The sequence below is a fragment of the Anoplopoma fimbria genome, chromosome 16 (assembly GCF_027596085.1).
Source record: "Anoplopoma fimbria isolate UVic2021 breed Golden Eagle Sablefish chromosome 16, Afim_UVic_2022, whole genome shotgun sequence".
Lineage (NCBI taxonomy): Eukaryota > Metazoa > Chordata > Actinopteri > Perciformes > Anoplopomatidae > Anoplopoma > Anoplopoma fimbria.
The window spans coordinates 241,875-265,160 of record NC_072464.1 but is presented as its reverse complement, the minus strand read 5'-3'; the positions used below and the strand labels follow the sequence as shown (position 1 = coordinate 265,160).

General features: G+C 40.8%; 1 protein-coding gene across 1 annotated transcript in view; it reads right to left on the bottom strand.

Moving 5' to 3' along the window:
* LOC129105050 (transmembrane protein 163-like) overlaps positions 1 to 19,562 on the bottom strand; it is a 59,567-nt gene extending 40,005 nt beyond the window's left edge. Inside the window, exons 1-2 of the mRNA XM_054615919.1 lie at positions 19,367 to 19,562; positions 13,071 to 13,190 (exon numbers count right to left, since the gene is read on the bottom strand). Of these exons, the coding sequence (XP_054471894.1) occupies positions 13,071 to 13,190; positions 19,367 to 19,562 (316 nt within the window). The remainder of the gene's footprint in view (positions 1 to 13,070; positions 13,191 to 19,366) is intronic.
* Between the last annotated feature and the right edge of the window lie 3,724 nt (positions 19,563 to 23,286).

Below are 23,286 nucleotides of genomic sequence, written 5' to 3'. Positions count from 1 at the left end.
TCAGACAGTTAATGTAGTGTGAAACATGAACAGAAATCCATTCAGCATGAGTACAAGGGTGAGCAGCGACACTGAGAAGGTCAGAATTACCACACAAGTAAAGTCATCACTAAACACTTTCTATCTATGAATAACAGTCAGATGCAATATTTAAGCGGGACTAGCACGAAAAAATGTACGTTTTAAAAAACAAGTCTTGGATCGGAGAGGACAATTCCTTTGTGTTTACGCTGTAAGCTACATTAGCTAGCTGCGTGTTGCACAACCCGCATATGTGTCCCTATATGTGCCTGTTCCCGCATTCATCATTGATTCAGTTTAATCACAAGATACGATGAGTGAAGCTGTGTAACTAACCGTGCATGACCACATGGTGTCCCCTTAACATCAAGGGTTCACAGCACAGCACAGGTGTATGCAAACACACAAACACACACACACACACACACACACACACACACACACACACACACACACACACACACACACACACACACACACACACACACAAACACACACACACTCTCGTTCAAAGGCTTTGTACTACAGAGGAAGCCCAACATTATTCCCATACCATTTACAGACAACCACAGAATGAGCACTGGTGCAAACTGAGTGATTTCTGCTTTGATAAAGTAAAACTCTTCTGTTTTGTATCCATCCCAACTTGAAATCAACTGAGGGTTTGATCATTGAATGACCTGCATGTCAGTTCAGATTTGTAGGCTTGTTAACTTTCTCTTTAGTCACGTATGTGCTTTTTTTAGTTTTTAGTTTTTTAGTGTCTATTTGTGTCACCTCTTTTAAATATGGCAATGAAAAAATACAATTCTACTCCTGAAAGTGAGGTAACGGAGAAAATATTGTTTTGGTATCGGTTACAAAACTCCAGAGTCGTATCAGCAGTACAGAACCTTTTCAAAATGATACACAACCTTACAGCTGCCGTAGTCCTGGACTAGATTGTACTCTGCAACGTGCATTTAAATGGTGAAGTCACTGATAGATCTCACAAAGTTAGAGATGGTCTACCTCCCTCTGTTCACCTCCCTCAGGCCTCTGGATTTCAATGCATGAATGGACGATTGTATAGGAAGTATAATATAATATATAACAACAGGAAAAACTGCAATTAAAATAAGACTTCAATCCGGCCTGGCCTAGACATGATCCACTACAGGATGTGGAGAAAAGTCCAAAAGTAGAATAAACTGAAAAAAGGGATATTATATATCCTGATTTGTTCTTCTGAAAGATGATAACAGTAGGAGTTTTTGATTGAAGGATTAATAAAGTTTGCTGTACTGGTTCGGACAACGGAGCCTATATCAATATAGGCTCAACTCAACCCGATACCTGCAATGTGATTGGTTGATGCCTTTATTATTTGCTGTACGAAAGCTCAAAAAATCAACCTTGTTCAGAAAACAAAACATAATATTTGTGTTCTGTGCGAAACAAAAGTTAGACAAATGTATTGACATGCAAACGAAATTCACAAAAAGAAAAAAAAGAAAAAACATTGTGGAAAGGCTTTAATAGAGAAGAAGAAAAATGTCTGCTTGGGGAACATTAAGGCTGTGATTTATAACTCTGACATTATCCTCAGCATTATAGCGACTTCATAGACATACAGAACAAGGGCCTGAGCACAAACACACCCAGTGTTATACACATACATATGTATATATTGTAGATTCATGCACATATGCCAGTCAGTAAACACCTAGTGGACACTTCAGTCACTAATGTTTAAGATTTGCATGTCCTGAATTCATTAAATGCAATACCGATGAAAGAGTTGTTGCAAGTATAAAAGATAACTTTACATTTGTTATTAGCCTTTCAAATAAGGGTCACCCGATCTCAGTGTCTGCAATTCTCCTGATATGACAAATGTATTCATATCTTTAGCCTGAAACGTGCAAGGGCGGCACATCTATGTGTGAATGAAGCATCTGGTGTGAGAAACTGAGAACGCTGAAGACAAACACACTGCTGCGCTCGGAGGAGCTTCTCAGAGTGTGAATAGCAGTGGATCCGTTCTCTGTGACGGTGTGGTTCTTCTGCAGAAAACTATGCAGTTATAATGCGGCATCGCTGCATAGATAGCAGTCACGCTACATCTTACAAGTGACTGACTCAAACGCCCTAACGCATTAACACATAACTGTACTGTATTACAAAAAAACATTTAGAATGAATTAAGAATAAACAAGTTAAATATTCAATAGCCCCTCATCCTTTTTTTCCAAGAGCTGAACAAATTGGTTGCAAGGACACATATTAGTAATGGTGAGTGGATTTCTGATTAGCATATTACAGGGACTCTGGTGCAGTGGATTTATCTGAAATTATAAAAAGTGACGACTGGAACAAAGTTGCAGAAAATCAATGAGTATGTTTCAGTTGGTCCAAATCAAAGGCCATAACCATAATTACGTATGACCCAAGACTAAAGAGTAAACATGAGATATGGACATAAAGGCAACTCATTCATTGGATATTTTAGATGACTGTAAATCTGCATTATCAGTGTTAAGGTGTTGTGATGAAAACTAGTAGTGAAGGTTCAACATTTAAGCATTTGACAGATATTTGTAAGGACTCGAGATACCCAGCTTGAATCCCAGACATTCATGGACAAAGCAGGCCGTCTGGTCACCTTACAGGTGACACAGACTGGGCTGTCTTGGATGAGGCAAATTGCTTTCAAAGAAATTATGGATTATGAGGAAAGGCTCGAAAATGGCTCAAGATCAACTCTTTTCAATTTATTTGTGGAGGTCTTCTCATAATATAGAGGTCATACAACACAAAATATCATGTCACTGACATCATTGAGAGAGGTAGCTACGCTTAGCAGCTAACACCTCAGTAACCCCACTCAATCCCTGAGAAGTCAAAGTACCCTTGTCCCCAATCTGTCAACAGTAAGATACTACATTGTGATACTCCGTGCTGCTGAAGCCAGTACGTTTTACACAGACCAATTGCTAGTCATTATTGCATAGAAAAAGGAAATAACGGTCCCAGCACATGTGAAATCATGGGTTTTAAAAGACAGCATTGTCCTTCTTAGCACACAATGAGCAAAGAATGAGACGTTTAACCACTAAAGATTAACATACCAGTCAACAGCCAGTCTGTGGCCCCATTCTGCTTAAGAGTAAATGACCGGGGTAGTCACTGAACACTGAGCAGGCATGTGGAGTATTAGGATGTAATCAAAGGAGTTATCTGTGAGGAGGAGTAGTGATTTGATCTGCCATATCTATAACGTGCACGTCTGTAATTCCTGTTTAAAAAGTAGGGATTCAGGGCTGATTATTCACTGCAAATTCCTAGGTCATCTGATAATAGTAATCCAGTTTGAATAGACATCTTTTAGAGTGATAATGGCTTTCTCTTTCTGCAGCTGGCAGATAATAACACCCTTTCCATCTGATAGCATTACAAGCAGTTCAGGATAGTTGATAAAGTTGATGATCTTGCTGCATGACTCGTGGGATTTTGGGGTTGTATCCTCATGGCTGAATGCACTTATTATATATATATATATATATATATATATATATATATATATATATATATATACATACCCGGCTATGGGGATCGTAGCTGCTGCGTTAACGGGCCATTCACACGTTGCATTGACTGCAAGCAAAACCAAACAAATTATATACATTTTCTAGAGGCACAAGAAGAATCAATTGCAGTTTATATAAATATATATACAATATGATGTATGTAATAAAGTATGATGTACTTAGTCCAATTCCTTTAGTCTGTTCGTCTTTTAAACATGAATGTTATGAATGGATTTGCACAAAAGCTGGTGAAAAGGTAGGTCATGAGTTGTGACATTGCCTCTAATTAGACAGCATATCGTCATCAACCGTTATGTGTCTATCAATTATTGGTGTAGCATGTGTATTGCATTTCGCATTTATATTTCTTGAAGGGAGAGGTTGTGTAATTGCAAGATGCCAAAATAATGTTCATTTCATCTGGAGTGTGTACTAAAACAATTTGACAGCTATTGACAAAAATCTGAAAAGGACAGTATCTCTAAAACTGGTTACCTTGGTTAAGAAATCAGCTCCAGCAGACACAGAATAAATAGTAGCAGCTGGACAAAGGTGTCAGGAAAAGTAATCCTCATAGGTGCCTAGCTGCTAAACAGAAAGACAAGAAACTATTTTGTTCCATTGAAAGTTGAAGTGGCATATGTTGAAATTTGGCAAGTATGCCATCGGTATACTAATTTCTGTGCCTCAGGATGGATCCAGAATGCTGAAGTAAACAAACATTTAATTATGAAGAAGATGATGTCTGAAGGGGAAAGTCAGTGAACTGCTTGTTTCTTTGCCAACACATATACATACAAAAACTAATTTATTCACTCAGGATGTCTCCTTCACACCCACACAAAGACACACCTCCTATGGCCACAGTAAAACATCATGGTTTGGCTTAAAATAAGTATGTTTGTTACTTTATTTATATTGTGGATGTAAATTGACCTGAAAAATGTGGTAATTTAAGTGTGCCTTTGCTGTAAGTCCACCTTCATGTATTTGTAGCCAAAGCAGGTAGTACAATGACAAATGCTCCAGTCATTTCAATCTGGTTCGATACCCGGCTTCGGCAGTCGATGTGTCCTTGGGCAAGACACTTAACCCCAAGTTGCTCCTGAAGGCCATCGGTGTGGACTGATGATGAATGTTAGTTAGAGTCTGATGGTGGCACCTTGATGGTAGCCTGTCATCAGTGTGTGAATGGGTGAATGATATGTAACATACTACTGACTGTAAGTCGCTTTGGATAAAAGCGTCTGCTAAATGACTGTAATGTAATGTAAAGTAATGTAATTGGGAATGAAAGCTGGGATAAGAGGCAAGGCATGCTTTATCAGCAAAACTGACCTCAAATTGACAGGATCATACAGTCTTTATAGATTCCTAGTCCGAAAGGAATATTTTTGACATTTTGGAAATGACCAACAGAGTCTAAAGCTGCTGGTTGGAGTGAAAACACAATGACACATAATGACCATTTGGTCTGGGGGATTCAGTCTTATCCGATTACTAGAATCAGCCCAAAATCACAAAAATGATACACACCTGGAAAGTCACATATAAATAGAAACTGGTAAAGGTGAAACAACATTAAAAGACCTATTGTATGTACGGTAATAGGTACACAGGCAAAGCAACAACAAAAAAGCGAAAGCGTTTTTAAAATGATTGCAGAGAAACAGGCAGTACATTATTTTGTTTTTAATTTTAACACCACAAACCCTGGCCTTCTCTGTTGGTAACTAGGTATTTACCACTAGAAATAGACTGCACAGGGACGGGAGGGAAAACAAATGAATAAATGATTGTGTTTTCTACCCCGAGACAGACAGTAGGTGGGGTTGGGTGTACGATTAAAGCGGGGGGTGGGAGGGAAGGATGGAGAGTGACAGGCGGTTTGGGTGGAGAGGAAGAAAGGAGGGAAAATGAGCGGGACTGAGGGATTTGGGAGGTGTAATTGGAGCAGGAGAGGGAGTGGGGGGGGTGGAGGTGGTTATTGGTACGACTGTGTTTCTGCAGTGACCGTCCAGATATGATGAATGGCCTGCAGGTACCACATGCAGCTGAATGCAAACATCTCTATTGTGTACACTCGGCCTTCCGTGATTTATCATTTGTTTTGGCCCTGGCTATGTTTTTTTTCTTTCAGATCCAGCAAATGAGATAGTGGAAGCAGCAAAGGAGTCAGCAGATGATTCTCTAATGACCACAAATGAATCCTGGTAATGTTACAGCACTTTATCACAGCGTTGGCATAAATTATTATTATTATCATGTGTTCTGTCACGGCTGCGGACATCTTCTGTCTCAGTTCCAAACGTGTTCATTCTTGTCTAGCAGAAGTCTTTCATTATTTAATGGTGTGAATCACAGTCTATCTAAATGTACGTCACTCTGAAAACTCTTCAAGTCGCATTTTATTCAAATCGTAAGGCTGCTGTCGTTCCATCATTTTTCTTATTGTCAATAAATCCCACGAAAAGACCAAAAACCAACAATCCATTATATGGTCCCTGAGTGTTTTCCTCAGTAGCCTCAAGCTCATTTGTTTCTTCTGGAGACATTAATCTTCTGAAATGAGTCCCATGTATAAAGTTTAATTATGTAAGAGGTAGAAAGAGGAAGAGGATGAGGAAGAACAGCTGAGCACAGTAGTTTTTTTTAGCTAATGTTACTCACTAAAGAGTAAATAGTGGATTTCTTGGGGACTATTTTCACCCACGGACTGAAACATATTGGGTGCGCTAGTTGAGTTTATGGCACCGCACATAAGTAGTTGGGGCTATGGGGTGATTAATGCCAACAAATTGGTGCGGCTCGTTGATGGAATAAGCTATACCAGACACAGAGAATATGTGTTAAAGGGACCAGCTCATTGTAGGTTTTGGTCTTGTTGGCTAGAATGTAGCCAGTCTTACTTTCTAAGGGGAAAATAAAAAATGTGTTTAAACATAAGTTCAAACAACCAAGTCATTTGTGTAGCAATTCTGCTCTGTGGTGCATATAAATGGCCAAATATGTATTGCATGACATCAGAAGTAAATTTGAGCATTGAGTAAACGACAACCTTCACTAAAGATGTTTTCGACACTGAGTATATAAGTAGCTAATGCAAGTACTTAAAGCTAGGGCAGCTTTCTTGGTGTTTTCTTGAAACCCCACAAAGTTCCTCTTTACATTGATTGTTGATCACAAATCACACAATGTGCCTCCTTGAGGTCTTACAAATGTTGAATGCATAAAACCTCTGCAAAACAGATTTTCCTTAAATCCTTTGCTGCTTTTGTTGACATTTCTTGTCTTTATACCGCAACCCATAGGAGCAGCGGCTCTACTCCGAGCTCCCTCCGGATGTCTGAGCTCCTCACCCTCTCTCTAAGGCTGAGCCCAGCCACCCTACGAAGGAAGCTCATTTCGGCCGCTTGTATTCGCGATCTCATTCTTTCGGTCACTACCCAAAGCTCATGACCGTAGGTGAGGGTTGGAACGTAGATGGACTGGTAAATCGAGAGCTTTGCCTTTCGGCTCAGCTCCTTCTTCACCAAAACAGTCCGGTACAACGCCCGCATCACTGCTGACGCTGCACCGAACCGCCTGTCCATCTCCCGCTCCATTTTACCCGCACTCGTGAATAAGATCCCGAGATACTTGAACTCCCTCGCTTGGGGCATTGACTCCCTCCCAACCCAGAGGGTGCAATCCACCGTTTTCCGGAAGAGAACCATGGCCTCAGACTTGGAGGTACTGACTCTCATCCCGACCGCTTCACACTCGGCTGTGAACCGCCCCAGTGCGTGCTTAAGGTCACGTTCTGAAGAAGCCAACAGAACCACATCATCTGCAAAAAGCAGGGATGTGATTCTGAGGTCCCCAAACCGGAAACTCGAAGGCCTTCTCCAAGTCCACAAAACACATGTAGACTGGATGAGCAAACTCCCATGCACCCTCTAACAGACCTGCAAGGGTAAAGAGTTGGTCCGCTGTTCCACGTCCAGGACGAGTCGGGTTCACACCATTGATAAAATAAAAAATGCTGGTTTATCATATAATACTGCTTTCATAACTGGTGAAGACTCTTGTTCAAGAAAAATACAACTACTGAGTGGAAAAGAGAGAAGAAAAAAAAAAAGCCGAGTCTGTTTTTTAACAAAAATGGAGGCTGAAAAACAAAAATGCTTAGCTTCTAAATAAGTCTAAGGTAGACGTAAACACAAAATGAAAGCTAGAAGTATAGATGTAGATTATGTCTCCACTGTAAATAGAAAGTTTCACTCACTGAACTGGGACTTTACTTACTGGATACAACCAGACTATCAAGTGTGACAGTAGTCCGTTACGTCTACGAGTCAAACAAGGGCATTATTGTGCCCTTCTTACCACGTGTCAAACTTTTAATACACTCTCTGGGCCCGGCTCCTTCCATCTCCAGCTACAAAGTCTCGGCACAGATAGATATCCATAACATGATGGTTTATTTATAACTGTGTACTTTATGTATCTGGGTTGAATCACAGCAATTACATCTCTACTGCGGAGACACGAGAGAGCAAACAAGAAGGAGAGGAAAAAGAGAGGAATGTCTTGGCCAAGTGGTTTCTTGGTTTCTTTCTTTTGTCCTGCTGTGTCTTTTAGCTCTACAGTGCTTAATCATTTCTCTTCCATCTGGCCTTATTTCCATCCTTCTTTTGCCATTTCCTCTCTGTAACTTTCTCTATATTCCTTCACTTAGTCAGTCCTTTCTGCTTTCTTCCTCTTTTACGCTCAACTTCTAGTTTCTTCTACTGCCCGTGTTCCCCTTGTTGCCGTCCTGCTCCACTGTACTTCTTGTTCCTTCTTTCTTTGCCACACTCCCTCCCATTTCCTCCCTCCTTCTGCTTTGTCCCTCTCTTCCATCCTTCCCTATACTCCCACCCTCTTTCATTGCTCAAACATGAAATGCTTGTTGGCAGTGCCACTGATTGATCGTGCGGTAACCTATTAGTGCACAGGCCAGCTCCTACAGTCTGTAATGGAAATCTGAAAATCATCCTTGTTGGTGTACTATCCATGCCCCTTTCTGAATATGGAACATATTTTCCTGTGGGCCACTTAGCAAGCACAATAAATGCATTACATAAACACAATTCCGAAAAGAAAAAAAAAACGTTATACCTAATAATAAAACAGTATCTAATGAGCTACTCACATTCCTTAGGCTGGGATTTATAATAAGAAGGCTTTTTATAGTTCAGCACAGAGGTAGACATTGCTGAGGAAAGGAAAGGTCTGGATCCACATATTATCATTCTGGTATGGGGGGGGGGGGGTCAGATAGAGGAAGGTCACTCCCAACTCATCAAATATTAGGGTAACTGTAGTAGTTCCAGTCAGCAGACTATCCACATAACTATCCACATAACTTGTTGTGCAGTAATGCTTATATTTCATATTTCACAGGGATTTTCAACAGAAAAGGGCACAAAGAAGTAGGCCTAAGGAAAAAAAAAAATCCAAACTGCCAGTGACATTGAATCCCTAATTAATAACATAATATAATGCTGGCAGGCATGCAGTATGCTAGAATGCCAGATTTCAATTACCAACTGCATTAAATATTTGTGACTAACATTTGTTACTTATTTACATAAAACAACAGAAATAAGCATATGTGGGAGGGAGGTAGTGTCTTTTGCTGCATCTCTTTTTGGTTTTTTCTTTCTTATTCTTTTTTCTTTTAATCTAATTTAAAGTACAGAACCATTTGAAGTTGTCATTTCATGTTTTCCTCAAATGATGAATATTTTTATTTGTAAGAAAGGACAACATAAAGAGCGTACCATCAAGATCGGTGTCTGTGTTTGCTCACGTGACCAATAAATACATCAGGGAAACGCGACTACGTATTAATACCAACATAATACCTCTTGAAGCGTGGCCTCCGCTCGCTCTCTGAGCCTGATATGTCAGATAAAGCCTTGCAGACTCATGCCTCTTTTCAAAGCTGAATGGCTATAGCCAAGGGAGCACAAAAGACAGCTCCTCACGGAAAGGTTGTGAGCTAAAGAGGAGCAGCCAGTTAGGATCGAGACATTCAAGTGGAGCAGAAAGGGATCGGCCTTGAACCCTCATCCCTTCTAAATGTTAAAGTACTGCTAAAGGTCACGGAAGAGCAGAGGCTGCTTCCTTAGAGACAGAAAAAAAGGGATATAGAAAAGAATAAAGGGGGAAAAGGGAAAGAGTTTTTACCCTGCTTTACTAAAACATTTCCAGCAGAGGAAAACTCGATAACAAACGATCGACACACTGGACGGCTGCAGAGAATCAAACCATCTTTTGACTTTGCCTGCATAAAGTTTAGTGGATCTAAGTACTAATATAGAAAAAATAAAGGGGGAAAAAAAGGAGGGATATGTTGAGACAGCACATAAGAAAGAGGGTAAGGAAACAAGCTGACGAAAGAAAGAGAAACTAGGGCACAGGCGGGAGGAAACGTCTTTAAAGTTGAGCCATCACAACCACTAAATCCCCAACGCCGCCTGCCAGGACTCATCCTGCCTCGTCCCCCTGGTACCATCGCACCTTTCAGAGCTCCACTCCACACCTCCATCTCCATCTGTCTCTCCGCTATGCTCCCCTTCACTAAGCTGTCTCCTCTTTTAGCGCACAGCCTCTCGTATTTTTTATGTTGTTTTTTACCCCTCTCCATGTTGTGTGGCGGAGGAAGAGGAAAGTGCCGCATTCATTTATTAATTTCCTGACCCAGTGCAGCCGACCCGTCCTCTAGAGGCTGCAGTTATGACTGGCGGAGGGTAGCTTGTCTACACTTCCCTTTAACCCCCCCCCCCACACACACACACTCCCTTGTTCCTTCCCTTTTTGTCTCCTAGTAGCCAGGCTGTCTCCCTCGCTTCCAGTAGTTCACATTTTTGTGGGTCATCGTCTGTTCAAGTCTCTGTGTTGGACTCTTTGTCTCTGTTAAACAATGTTCACCTACACACAGACAAAGATTCTCAATTTTTTGTTTCCATGCTTCCATGCACTGGTTTTCTCTTGAAGAGAATGAAAAATATGACTCATCAACAGGAACGTCATTCACAAAAAATGATCTTTCCCGTTGTAGCATATGGAGAACTTAAAATAATTCATCATCATCACAAATGTTTATCATCTTGCTCCATTATTTTTTGGCCATGGGAACAATCTGTGAACACAACACACTGACACATTTTCTTTTTCTTTAAGTTGATTTGGGCGAACTCTAAAAGGAACATTATCTTCCATTCTGAGTCATTTGGCCACCAGACAAATATTACAGAGTCCCATTTTCACCATCTTTAGCTTAGTTGTGTGTCTCTGCTATCTTCTAAGAAAAAAGTGCCCCCCATAAGTTGCATGTAGCTGAACAAAACAACGAGCTAGCAAATGCTATTATAACACCTTGAAGCAAAAATAAACTTCTGTCACTAAAACTTCACATACAAGTGGTCATGTGAATCCATATTTATATGAGCAGCTTTAACTAAAATGGAAATTCATATTTTTAATGCTGTGGCGACCGAATCAAGGGTGACATATTTGGACCTTTTTACTTATTATTATCAGTTTCCTTTATGGTTGGGTCAATATATTTTATTGCATGGATATATTTTTTTCAAATTAAACTAGTATTGTTTTAGATTGGAAAAGAAGGCTTTGACTAAACATACATGGTATTTTCAGAGTGTGAATCCACGCAGCTGCATTGCTTGAAGAAAAATCAAGTTTGTGCTTAGTCAGCACATTAATTATAAGCCTGAATAGATTGGGACATATCGTGAATGGAAACTGATGCTTAGCCAGGATGACAAAGCAACACCATGGGTTGCACTCACTACAGCACGGCACAACGAAGACATCCTCCATATCATAAGACAACATAATGCAGGAAACTGTTGCCACATGGTTTCACAACATCAGAGGGGGTTACTGGGGCACAGTTTACCACATATCAGCAGTGAGAAACATCATGGACATCAGACTGTACACATAAAACATTAGGGGATGTGCTATTCTGCTCTCTTCTCTTTACCTTAAAGGGGGACACTGCCTTAATTAAAAATTCCAATATGCTATTTCCATGGCCTAGGAGAGCTTTATCCATATTTGTGAACATGAGCTACTCTCTCTCACAGCCAGAAACCAGAGGAGGAAGAATCAAACTTGTAATGTCATTAGGTATAAAGTGTTTGGCTGCTCTATAGACAATGAATGGAAGACTGATTTTGTGTTGTTTTCTTTTTTTTAACCAATTAAGCTTCATTCTACTGTAGCAGTCTCAGTTCATCAAGTGTCATTTAGAACTTCTTTCCAGATAAATTGTATATGAAGCAGACTTCATACTTGATGAGATCCCACGTTTGAGTTTTAGCAAATCTAGTTTTTGGATTTGGCAAAGTCGGAGAGTTGGTCATGATTACTAATATTTTTGTCTTAGATCAAAGGAATAACATGTATGAATTTTAAAATGGTTGTAGTTCCCCTTACATACTTAATTCAAGATTGACAATAATATATTCCCATATCTTTGCTCTCTTTCTGTAAATCCCCAAACTTTGAGATTATATTTTCAGGTAAATTCACCTTCAGGTAATCAGTCTTATTGCCACACAAAATACAGCGAACCTGGAAAGTACAACATGACATTTTTCAGGATGGAAGTATGAACATTTTAGGAATGGATTCCTATCCTTTTAGAGCGAGGAAAACAGTTGATAAATCTTGGTGTTGGATCATTAGTTAAATAATTAAGGAGGTGGGCTAATTGACTGTGACTGAAAGGACAGGCCTAAGGCAGCGCATTAAGAGGTTTATTGTTAGTCTGCAGTTTGTTATTTCAAATGTGATAAGAGCTTCTACATCGCACAGTAAACAGTACGGTTTCACAGCATCTCTTGTTGTTTTGTGCCACTTTTTGGACGAGAAATATGTCCCTTTCACGCTCCTCCACTGTTTCACTTGTGTAATATGCTCCATCAAACACAACGGTTGAACCACCAGAAACCATTTGCCCAAATGTCACAACTTCTCTTCTTTCACATTAATTGCTCTGATCTACTCTTTTGCTTTTTTGGACAGTTGACCATCATCAAATTTTGCTAACATTCAATCTAAGCTGAACGTATATATTTCATTTAAATTTATAGTAAGTTAGGGTTAACTTTGTTCAAATAAATATAAATATAGCATTTGTGACATTTGACTTCAAATATAGAGATAAAACTGTTTTTTTACCATTCTAAACCAATGTAACACAGACCATATGCATTTTTCCAACCTCACATTGAAAGACGTTTGAACCATTACTAGAACAGACCTTTAGATGACAACATCTCCCTTTAGTCAACAGGGAAGTGAGAAAGAAACTGCCACCGTCAGTCTTGTTACTACACACACACACACACTGTTAACAAGGTACTTTGAAGCACTTCAGCCCAAGTTGCATGCCTATAAATGAGTATTTTAAATACTTACTGAATGCTGCCACCGCCAGTATGAGCGTGACCACGATGGAGAACCAGGAGACCCAGAGCACCTTCTTCCTGTAGCTCTGGGCCTCGTGGGGCTTCAGGCGCATGCTGCTCTCCAGGAGACCTGCAGTGAGACAAACACACCGTGTTACAAGGACATCTCCTGCTTTCTGTGTGTCTGTGTTTTGTAATGTATGTTTTATTCAGTGTTTTATTGTGTGATCTCATCAGGCAGCAAACAAGTGGTCATTTGAACACCTGTATCACATAGGAATGGGGCGCTTAAGTAAACCAGTGTGTAGGATTTTGCAGCATCTCACGCTAAATACCAATCTTCCTGTCTAGAGCCAGTGTTACGTTTTTGAGGACCCTCGGTCATGCAGCATATAACAGGTCATGGGAGAGGAATAGCTGTGCACAGAGACTTTAACAGGTTTCCACAAAGAAGACCTTTGCATCTTCGATCCCTCCTTTAAAAAAAACAAATAAACAAAATAAAATATATATTTTTTAATATTGCAGAAACCTCTCCTCTCCATGTCCAATGTGACACAAACTGGGTTATTTTTGTTGTAAATATTTCATTGTAATTATAATTTTTTTCAGGTTGTCACATCACTTCATCTAGAGGAAACCCTTGAAGAATTTAAGGAGAAAAATGGTGCTTTAGTGTTGCAAACCTTCCCCAAAAAAGACAGATTTTAAAAGAAGTGTCGTAATCAAAGCAGCAGAGGCAGACATAGCCTGACTTTAAGTTCCTAGTTTTTGGTCAAGCTCCAAAAATGCTCGATCTTACGTTTCCCATGATTCCCCTTCCTGTCTGGTACATGCCCACATCTGACAACGTGCGGTTTGTTATGCTTTAGGATTTCTGTTAGGAGGACCAAGCTGATCGGAGATTAGAGATTTAAGAGTATATTGTGAAATACATTTTTTTTCACAGGCTTGACAAAGCTCCTCCAGAGCCACAGAAGACTTTATACAACAGTTCTGAGTAGTGCTCCCCGTGACTTGAGAACTGACCTTCATGTGTAAAATGAGTGGAGTTCCCCCTTAAAGTATTTGTAAAAAATTTGAACCAGTTATGAAACATTTTCAATTTAATACTGATGCATTCATTTGATTTACATAACTAAAGGAGACCATCAGCGAGAATATTGGCTATTTCTATATAGTTATCCTTAATGCTTGTTGATGGGTCTGTTTCCTGCAAAATAGGACGAAACAACATACATAGAGGCTCCTTTAAATCCTGCTGGGACCCAACACCAACACCACGCTGCAGGGGACCCAGGTCGCATTGTTGGGGCTGCTGGAGGGAAGGGAGGCAGGGGGAACAGCCAGGGTCAGACCCTTCTGCAGTATAACGAGATATTTTCTAAAGGTAATCCAGTGCTCGGAAACAATACCACTTTTGGCCACAGGGACTGCCAAAATCCACACAAAAGTTCTTCGTAGTAGCAACATTAATTTCAATGAGATGTTGTCAATCCATATTCTTTTTGATAAGCTTTTTACTGGGGCAGTACCTGTTAATACCGTAACGTTCTCGTTAAGTACTCTTTGTACCCTTACCATTCGTGCCATTAAAAAATACAATCTTGTATAAATCAGCCCTTTTAACAATGGTATAATTATACTAATAATCATTCCTCTATTCATTTTTTTCCTTTGCATATTTGCATTTCTCCGGGATGACAGTTCACCAGACATGCAGTCCTTGCTGTTGTTAACTCCCACTGTTTCTCTAGTGTGGGTGTAGGAGAGTGTCCAGAGGGACCTGGACTTGGGACTGGCTTCCCACCAGTGTGAGCTGCCAACTGTTTTTGATGGACAGCCAGACCATTGCACTCCAAGCAATGTACTAGTCCTCAACTGACTTTAGTTTGGTTGAGACAATTTGTATCTACAACTGTTAGTATAGGTGCATACATGAAAGTGAAAAGGTATGTGTATTGTGTTGTGCATGTGGTGTGTGAGAGTCACATGGAGCAACACTTTAGAGCCACAATTACACACTTCCAATCATAAGATCATTTCTTGTCAATTTTTTACTTAAAAAGCACGCAGGCAGAACTAAAAGTTTGTTTTGTTGGTTGGATCCATTGGCTGTGACAGGCTGACTGGTTGCAAAACACATGCCTTATATCATGATGACTGGACACGCTCTGATAACAATATTAGTGAGTGTTTTTATATGGACATTAGCATTGTTTTCAGCCCAGATATGATCAGATCACAAGTGAAGCTTAAGTGAGTGGAATATTCCAACAAATATTATAGCTGTGTAAAGCTGCAGATTCAAAAACTCAGTTCATAAAACTTCAAAATAGAAGTTATACTATGGGGTAATTTTATGCTTATATTTTAGGACATCCATTTTATCAAAAATACTTTTTAGATAAACCATCTAACAAGCTTTTCTGCGTGTGTGTGTGTGTGTGTGTGTGTGTGTGTGTGTGTGTGTGTGTGTGTGTGTGTGTGTGTGTGTGTGTGTGTGTGTGTGTGTGTGTGTGTGTGTGTGTGTGGCAGAGGGGGAAGTGAGACAGCATGGGTATATTACGTTGCTCACATGATCCCTGGCTGGGGGATCAGACAGAAGGCATGTGCTCAATACAGCGTCATTCATCTCTCTGTAACACACACGAGTTTGTGTGTGTGTGTGTGTGTGTGTGTGTGTGTGTGTGTGTGTGTGTGTGTGTGTGTGTGTGTGTGTGTGTGTGTGTGTGTGTGTGTGTGTGTGTGTGTGTCAACACTTGTCTGGGACACCTTTCTTTTCCCAAAACATTTTTAACATCAGGCTGCACATTTGCCAGGAACCAAATGATAGAATATAAAATTCCTCAGAGGACTGTGACATGGTAGAGATTGATTCATTACTTTTTGTCAATAATCTGAAAACCAGCCCCGAACCAACATTAGCTGTCTTGCTAACTGACAGGTAGCTAGATGTGTGGATAGAAACCAGGGGCATGAATAAGCATTTTCAGAAGACTGCAGATTTTTTTGTAAATGGATAAAGAAAACTAGAATAGGACTTGAGCATATTTCTAATAAAATGCGCTGTATGAACATTGCACATACTAGTTCAAACGCTGCATGTGGACAAATTTTGTGAAATTATTTCTGTCTTTACCTTAAAAAACGATATATTATCATTTCTGACTGTTCTGGTTGTCACATCTTAACATTAGACTTACAGATTTACATCCTATGTTTACATTTTCATCGTAATCTTTAAAGCGGGCGCTTTTGCCATGAACAGATAACCGGTATTTTTGCAATTTCTGCTTTTTTACTTATTACACATAACATTCTAACATAATGAGAAGGAGTGGTGACTAGTACTACTCAACCTGTTAAAACCATTGCATAATGAGATCTTTGGTTCTAGAGGAGCTTTGTAAAGCCTGATAAAATAAACCTTGGTGATATCATATGGATGTCATCAGGGTTACTGGTTACCTTGGGTTGTGTTTAGAGACTACAGCTTTTTAACAGAATTCTGTGTTACAAACTGTTAAGTTCCATTATGGGAGGTGAAGGATCCAGTGTTTTTAGAGCTTACTCCAAACCCCTAGGAAGAGCACCGGGCTTTGAAGCCCTTTTTCTTACTGGCCCAACTGTGGAATTCAGAATTCCGAGTTCTTCACGAGGTGTCACTGGGCCGAAAAGGACTTTTTCCATTAGACTTACATTGGTTAAGACACATCTATAAGTTTTTTTTATGTTAATCAACTTTTGGCAAACAATTTCAACTAGGGGCATAGCTAGCTGCTAAATACCTGATTGTGTTAAAGGTTGTTTTTGCTAGCATCACCCAACCCTGGAGGCCCCCGCTTGCCATCTCAGACTAACATTCTGGACCGTAGCATCGGCCAAATGAATAATCAGATTCATGGAGTTGCATCAACAGCAGTGTCATGGCTATGGCTATCACAATGTGTAGTTGGGGCTCACAGCACTTCCGGGATAGACCAGGATGATCCCCCAGGATGCTGCATCATCCCGGGTGGGCTCTTTGGACCGATTTCATCTGTCACTCAGTGCTTTGAATATCTGGACAAGGAGAAATCCCAGCTCAGTTGTCATCTACTGCTCGCTCAACCTCAGAGGAAAGCTGAGGCAAAGAGTACCGACACAATAGTGAGAAAGAGTGAGTGGCAGTGGGATAGAGCCTCCATGTCTACGGCAGCCTCAACTTCCCAGGGCCTCCTCGGCTGAGGGGACTCTGAGTCAGCAGGAGGATCCTGCTTGGAGCGGGCCAACAATGCAAAAAAGACTATGGGAGGGAGCATCTTGACAGTGAGGGCCTTGCCGCAGCGGGAAATGCCATTGGTGATCGCAGCATTGTTGAAGGTTCCCTTTGAGCATCTGAAGCTCTACTCTCCACGGTGTCGTTGTTCAAGACAGTTCTGCTGCTTGAACTAACCTCAGCTAAGTAAATGTGTAAGCTAACCACCCTGTCGGTTCACTTCAGTTGCTAGCTGCTTCGTTATGAACGTGCATACCTGCATTTAGACCATATCCCTTCTTTGTTACCAAGAACTTAAGGAGTTCTTTCAGGTCGATGGTTATACATCTCAATGCTTTTTGTCTTCCAACACATACGGGGAAAGGGAGGAAAAGTTACATCTGATAAGCCCAGTTTGTGCGATGGCAGTTTATGTTGACAACATGGCCCCCATCAGGTGCACTGAACAGCTGTTGGTGTGCTTCTGGGAAGCTGTAACCAAACAAGCCCGACCCAAGAAACTCCTGGCAGGATGGCTTTGAGAGTGCATCACCCAAGTCCAAAGGCAGGCTAGTAGAGTCCTTCTTGCTGTCGCAGCGCAAACTCTACATGCAGTCTGGCAGCGTCGTCGGCCTTCTTCAGTGGGGTATGTACATGGACTGTATATAAGAAGTGGACCTTATCACCGTGACGTCACCCATTGGTTTGTGGACTGATGCTTTGAAGCCTTGAGTTCGGCGTTTTGACCATCACCATCTTTGATTATTTTTGCAGCCCTGCATTAAGCATACTTTTTGCAACCAGAAGCTTCGGCCCCTGCTTGCCAGTAGACAGAATGCAAGTTTAAGACACTTCTGCATTGGCTTCACTCTTCAGAACAAGAGGTTGCTGCCTGGTTAAGTGTCAAGGACATATGTACAGCTGCTTTGTGGTCGATGTCTTGTCCGTTTGTAGAGTTCGATCTCTTGGACACTTTTTCACCGAAGGCATGCTCGTGATGGGAGGAGAGTAATACCCATAGAGGCCAGTAGAGGGCTCTGCCTCTGCTTATGGGACTAGGGTTACATTATTGTAACCTTGGTGTCCACACTTTGTGAAAGTGCAACTCTAAGTCAATGGAATGCCCATCTTAAAGAAATTTGACAATTAAATTTGACAATTAAAATTGATTTAAGACCATGGTCTTAAATCAATTTTAGGATTGAGAACATCCCAGTTAAATGCATCTTTTAGATACTGTAGGTTGATTCCACCCTTTAAAAATAAGCCAAATCCAATCAACGTAGCTGTCACAACTTTAAATACAATAACCATTCCAGTTTTTTAATAATTGCTCAAGACACGCTCATTTATATTAGTATCATAAGGCTACTGAAAGCTACACAGTTTAATTAACATGTCAATTATCCCTTGAAATCAGATCCAGTAAACATGCATCACATTACTTTAAATTAACTGGAAGCTTATACAAACTGGAGAACAGGCTGAGGGTTGATTGTATAACTGAGGCCCTCTTATACACTGTGGAATGTTTCACAGGTTGTATGCATATTAGAAGATGAATGGGATTAAATTGGTGGTCACCAACACTCACACTCATGTTTGCTTAAGCAAATGCAAAAGCACCCTTAGAGGTTTGGCATGCATGTGACTGGTATCAGAATCTAGCTTCAAAAGCAGACCAAGTCTGTGTGCCTTGTTTTAAGGAACAATTTAATTCTCAGGGCAATTTCCTTCCCCAGAGGCAATGCAATGTGTACAATTGGAATGAATGAATAAATGACTTACGCTTTGAATTCAACTCTTGCTTCACACTGATCTGAATTCTGCTGATGTAGGACTATCATAAATTATTCAAATCAAACTAAAAATAGGCTACCTCGCATGGATAAAAATACCCCTCCCATCTGGGTCCCTGATAACAAATACACACACACACACACACACACACACACACACACACACACACACACACACACACACACACACACACACACACACACACACACACACACACACACACACACACAAACTGTTCCAAACATTACAGAGGTAGATGAAGTTACCTTCTCCCTCCACGCTGTCTGTGATCTTCATCTCATGGCCCGTGGTGAGCGTCTCTGGCTGGCTGTGGGATCTGGCTTGCTGGTGATGGTTACTGGTGAAGCCTTCTGGGGCGCACTGGCCGTTCCGCGCCGGGCAGGGGTCCACGATAGTCGGGTCCGGGACAGGGTAGGACTCTTGGTTGGCCGGGTCTGTCATTGTTGTTTGCTGTTGCTGGTTTTAGTTTTAGTTTGTTCAGGCAATTAAAGAGTGATGCTGATGATGATGATGATGATGATGATGATGATGATGATGATGATAAAGAAAGAAAAAAAAGATTCACGCCGGCTCGCTAAGTGCAGCAGCCATCCAGCGGTGTGTTGCCTCAGATCCGCAGAGGAGATGGGAGATAAAGGACTGATCCTCCGGAGCATCAGAGAGACAACTCCCTCTGTAGAGAAGCGAGCAGGCGAGGAGCAGAGACTCAGCCCGGAGGAGACAGCTGGACACAGGTCGGAGGAGACAGCTGGACACAGGTCGGAGGAGACAGCTGGACACAGGTCGGAGGAGACAGCTGGACACAGGTCGGAGGAGACAGCTGGACACAGGTCGGAGGAGACAGCTGGACACAGGTCGGAGGAGACAGCTGGACACAGGTCGGGTAGATGCGGCGATGCGATCAGTCGCTCAGATCCGCTGTGAATGTGTCAGGCGGTGCCAGCAAGTTTTTGTTTTTTCTTCATTCTTTTCCTCCTCCCATTCCTCCTCCTTCTTCTCTCCTCCTCTCAGACCTCAGCACCTTTTTTTCCTCATGCAGGCCACATGAAAGAATCAGTGACATCGATCCTGAATCACTAAAGTTTCTTTAGGTCATATTAGGCAGTTTGATGCATTTATATTCTCATAGCGTGTTTTCTATTGCACACAGCTAATGTTGTTATTGTATGTCCAGGTTTCTGGAAGAGTTATTAATGTGCTTTTTTTTTTTAATTGGGCGGGTTGGATAATAATCTGGCAACACTGATGTGAAGCTGTTTACACTTTCTACTATGAGCCTACATCTGTTGTTACTGCAATAACATGATATACCAGTATCCTTTTGTCTACTTTATCAGCTACACATTTGTCACAAAATGTGGATTACACCACATTTTTTGTAATCCCTGCAAAGGAGCACTATTTATAGTTGTTTGCCCATATGTGTTTATGTATTTATGTATGTCTGTTGTTTTGTAGTGGAAGATTAGAACAATGTGGGCCAGAGAGCTGTCGGAGAGAAGATAATGTAGAGATGAGGGAGGTCAAACCATCCTGTTGGATTAAGAATTGTTGTGTTGAAATTAGTGTAAACGGGCCATGAAAACTTGCAAAAAGCCTGACAATGCATGGATGAAATTCCCTCTGATAACAGTATATTGAATCAGGTATGCAAATTGCACACCTGTGATCAGAATCCATCTGGTATTCGGGGCATGGCGACGTGTTTTTGAGCTGTGACACAGAGCTGAAACATTGTCTTGAAAGATCTCTTTCCATACCCCTTCAAAAAGTGAAAAAGCTGCCATTTTTCCAGCTGCTGCTTTGCCAGATCATCTGTGGTGGGTTTAAGTGATAATAAATGCAGGAGAAAAACTCCTAAGGGATCCAATTGGGATTTTTTTTGTATGTGTGTGCTTATATTACTAAAATTTAATTTCCCCAAGTAATCCTAAATTTGAATTTCCCATCATTGATGTAACTTCAACATGACTTTTGTTAATGGCTGTGTTTTAATTCATTTTTGCATGTCTTTTACTTCTAGTGGACTCCTCTATGCTTGAAGATGGGCCTTTCAAGCTTTGCTCTCTTAATATATAGTTTTTCAGTGAATGTGGTGATTGTCCCTTGTCTGAATTCATAATGGATCTTGTGTTTCATTAGAAAGTGCAATCTGATGGTACCAATTTTCACCACTATGCTGCATTAAGTGGCTCGCTCTTTATGATGCCAGTATCTTCAGCACCTCAAAGACAAATTAAATGTTGTGGTTGAATTTAGGATAGATTGAGATTGACAAAAACAATCAGACAATCTGGCTGTTAGAATGTACCAAGTGAAAGGTTAACAGGTTTCAGATGACCACAGGAACCACCATTTCAGTAAATTGTTGGTAGCGTGTGATATGACTGGGAATCACACCATTGGAGCCTCTGATAAATTATGAATAAGACCAATTCTGCCAGTCTGACCTAAACCTGAATTTATGTTAATTTTGGCAACCCAGGAAAAACCAGCAGCGCCCTGTGTTCACATCGGGGAGATAAGGTTGTCTGATTAACCAGCATTATTAGTATGGAGTGAAAGATTTTGTTTTGGACGATAATCTTGTATATCGTTGTTTTTGTTAAAGAGATATAGTCATTAGGGGAATTTCGAAATCACCCAACCTAACTTGAGACAGAGCTGCCCTTCCTAACTCACTGCAACCAATATCGAAGTCTAGAGACCAATGTTTGCAGAAATAATAAAAATGATCCTGCTACTCCCCACTGGGAGAGAGGGAGGACTACTGTCAACTGACAGCAAGACATGTAGCTACCTGCCATGAGCTCAGCAGCACTGTGACATTACCCCACACGGCTAATAATTAATGTTTATTAATTCATAATTAATCTGTTTATGTTTATATCGTATATTACTCTCACCTATCTTCCATAGCCCATTTTTTGGTCCTTGCCCTTTTGTGTTGTTAATGTGCATTTGCTTTATTTATGTCAAAGTAGCCCTGTTATGCTTTTCCACTTTTTCCCTCTTCCAATGTGTTATATATATTTTTTTGTACATGTAAAAGGTCCGTAGAGTGTAAAACCTGAAGTCCACGCCTAAAAGGAGTAACCCCCCCCCTCAGAATCACTGCTGCTAAGCTGCCTGAAACAGGTCGATTGAATTCTCTCCTTCACTTCCGTAACTTTATGAGGTCATAATGTTTCGGAAGTCACGGAAAATTCCTTCTGGCTAGTTTGGCCCGCCCTCAAACAACAAAAGAGAGAGACGGAGCTGAAGCTCCGGAGGAAGAGTTTTTTGAAATGTGAAACGTAGACCAATCACAACAGAGCGGTCTAGCTGACCAATCAGAGCATACTTTGCTTTCTGGTGGGAGGAGCAAGCGCTACAACGGAGCATTTCAGAGAGAGGGTGAGAAAAGGTGCTGCAGGACAGCTTTGATGGAAAAAACAAGGCGGATTATGAGCATTAACGCATGTAAACATGTTGTAACTGTAAATTGAGATAAAAATATGCACCCGGAAAATAGCATAATAGGGCCTGTTTAACTATGATTGTAGAGTTTATTTTAATAAGCTTCGGCGACGTTGTATTGTGTGCCGTATTACCAATTGGTGTCTCCTTTGCTGAGTACTTTTATGACAAGCTTTCTAAGTTTTATCTCATTTGAAAACAGTTTAGGTTTGTATTTTATTGAGATCTCATGTGAAACAGGACCATCTCTATCTCTCTTAGCACTATTGGTGGTGCCCTCACTAATGGATGTAGCAACAGCAGTGGCCCCTCTTGTACGTCAAGTGAGTATCTGTGCATGAGATTTTGTATTTGCGTACATACACATCTACGTGAGTGCACGTACATGCTTGTTGCACAGGTTTATGTTTTCACAGGTTGAGTGTATGCGGTTTGGGTCCAGCCAATCAGAATCCTCCACTTCAACTTTGCTTCTGTCCCCTTAAGATAGCGCTTCATTCAGCAATTGCATCACAACTATTATTAGGTGACATTATATTGGCATTTCATTTTCGAGATTCCAACTTTAGTAATAAAAAATATGGTTACACTGGAGAACTAAAAAGGCTATTTATTTTCTCTTTTCTGCTTTGATGTATTCTGTTCACTTTATTCAGGTAAAACATTTAAAAAACACAACTTTTAACTCTAAAATTAGCATGCTACT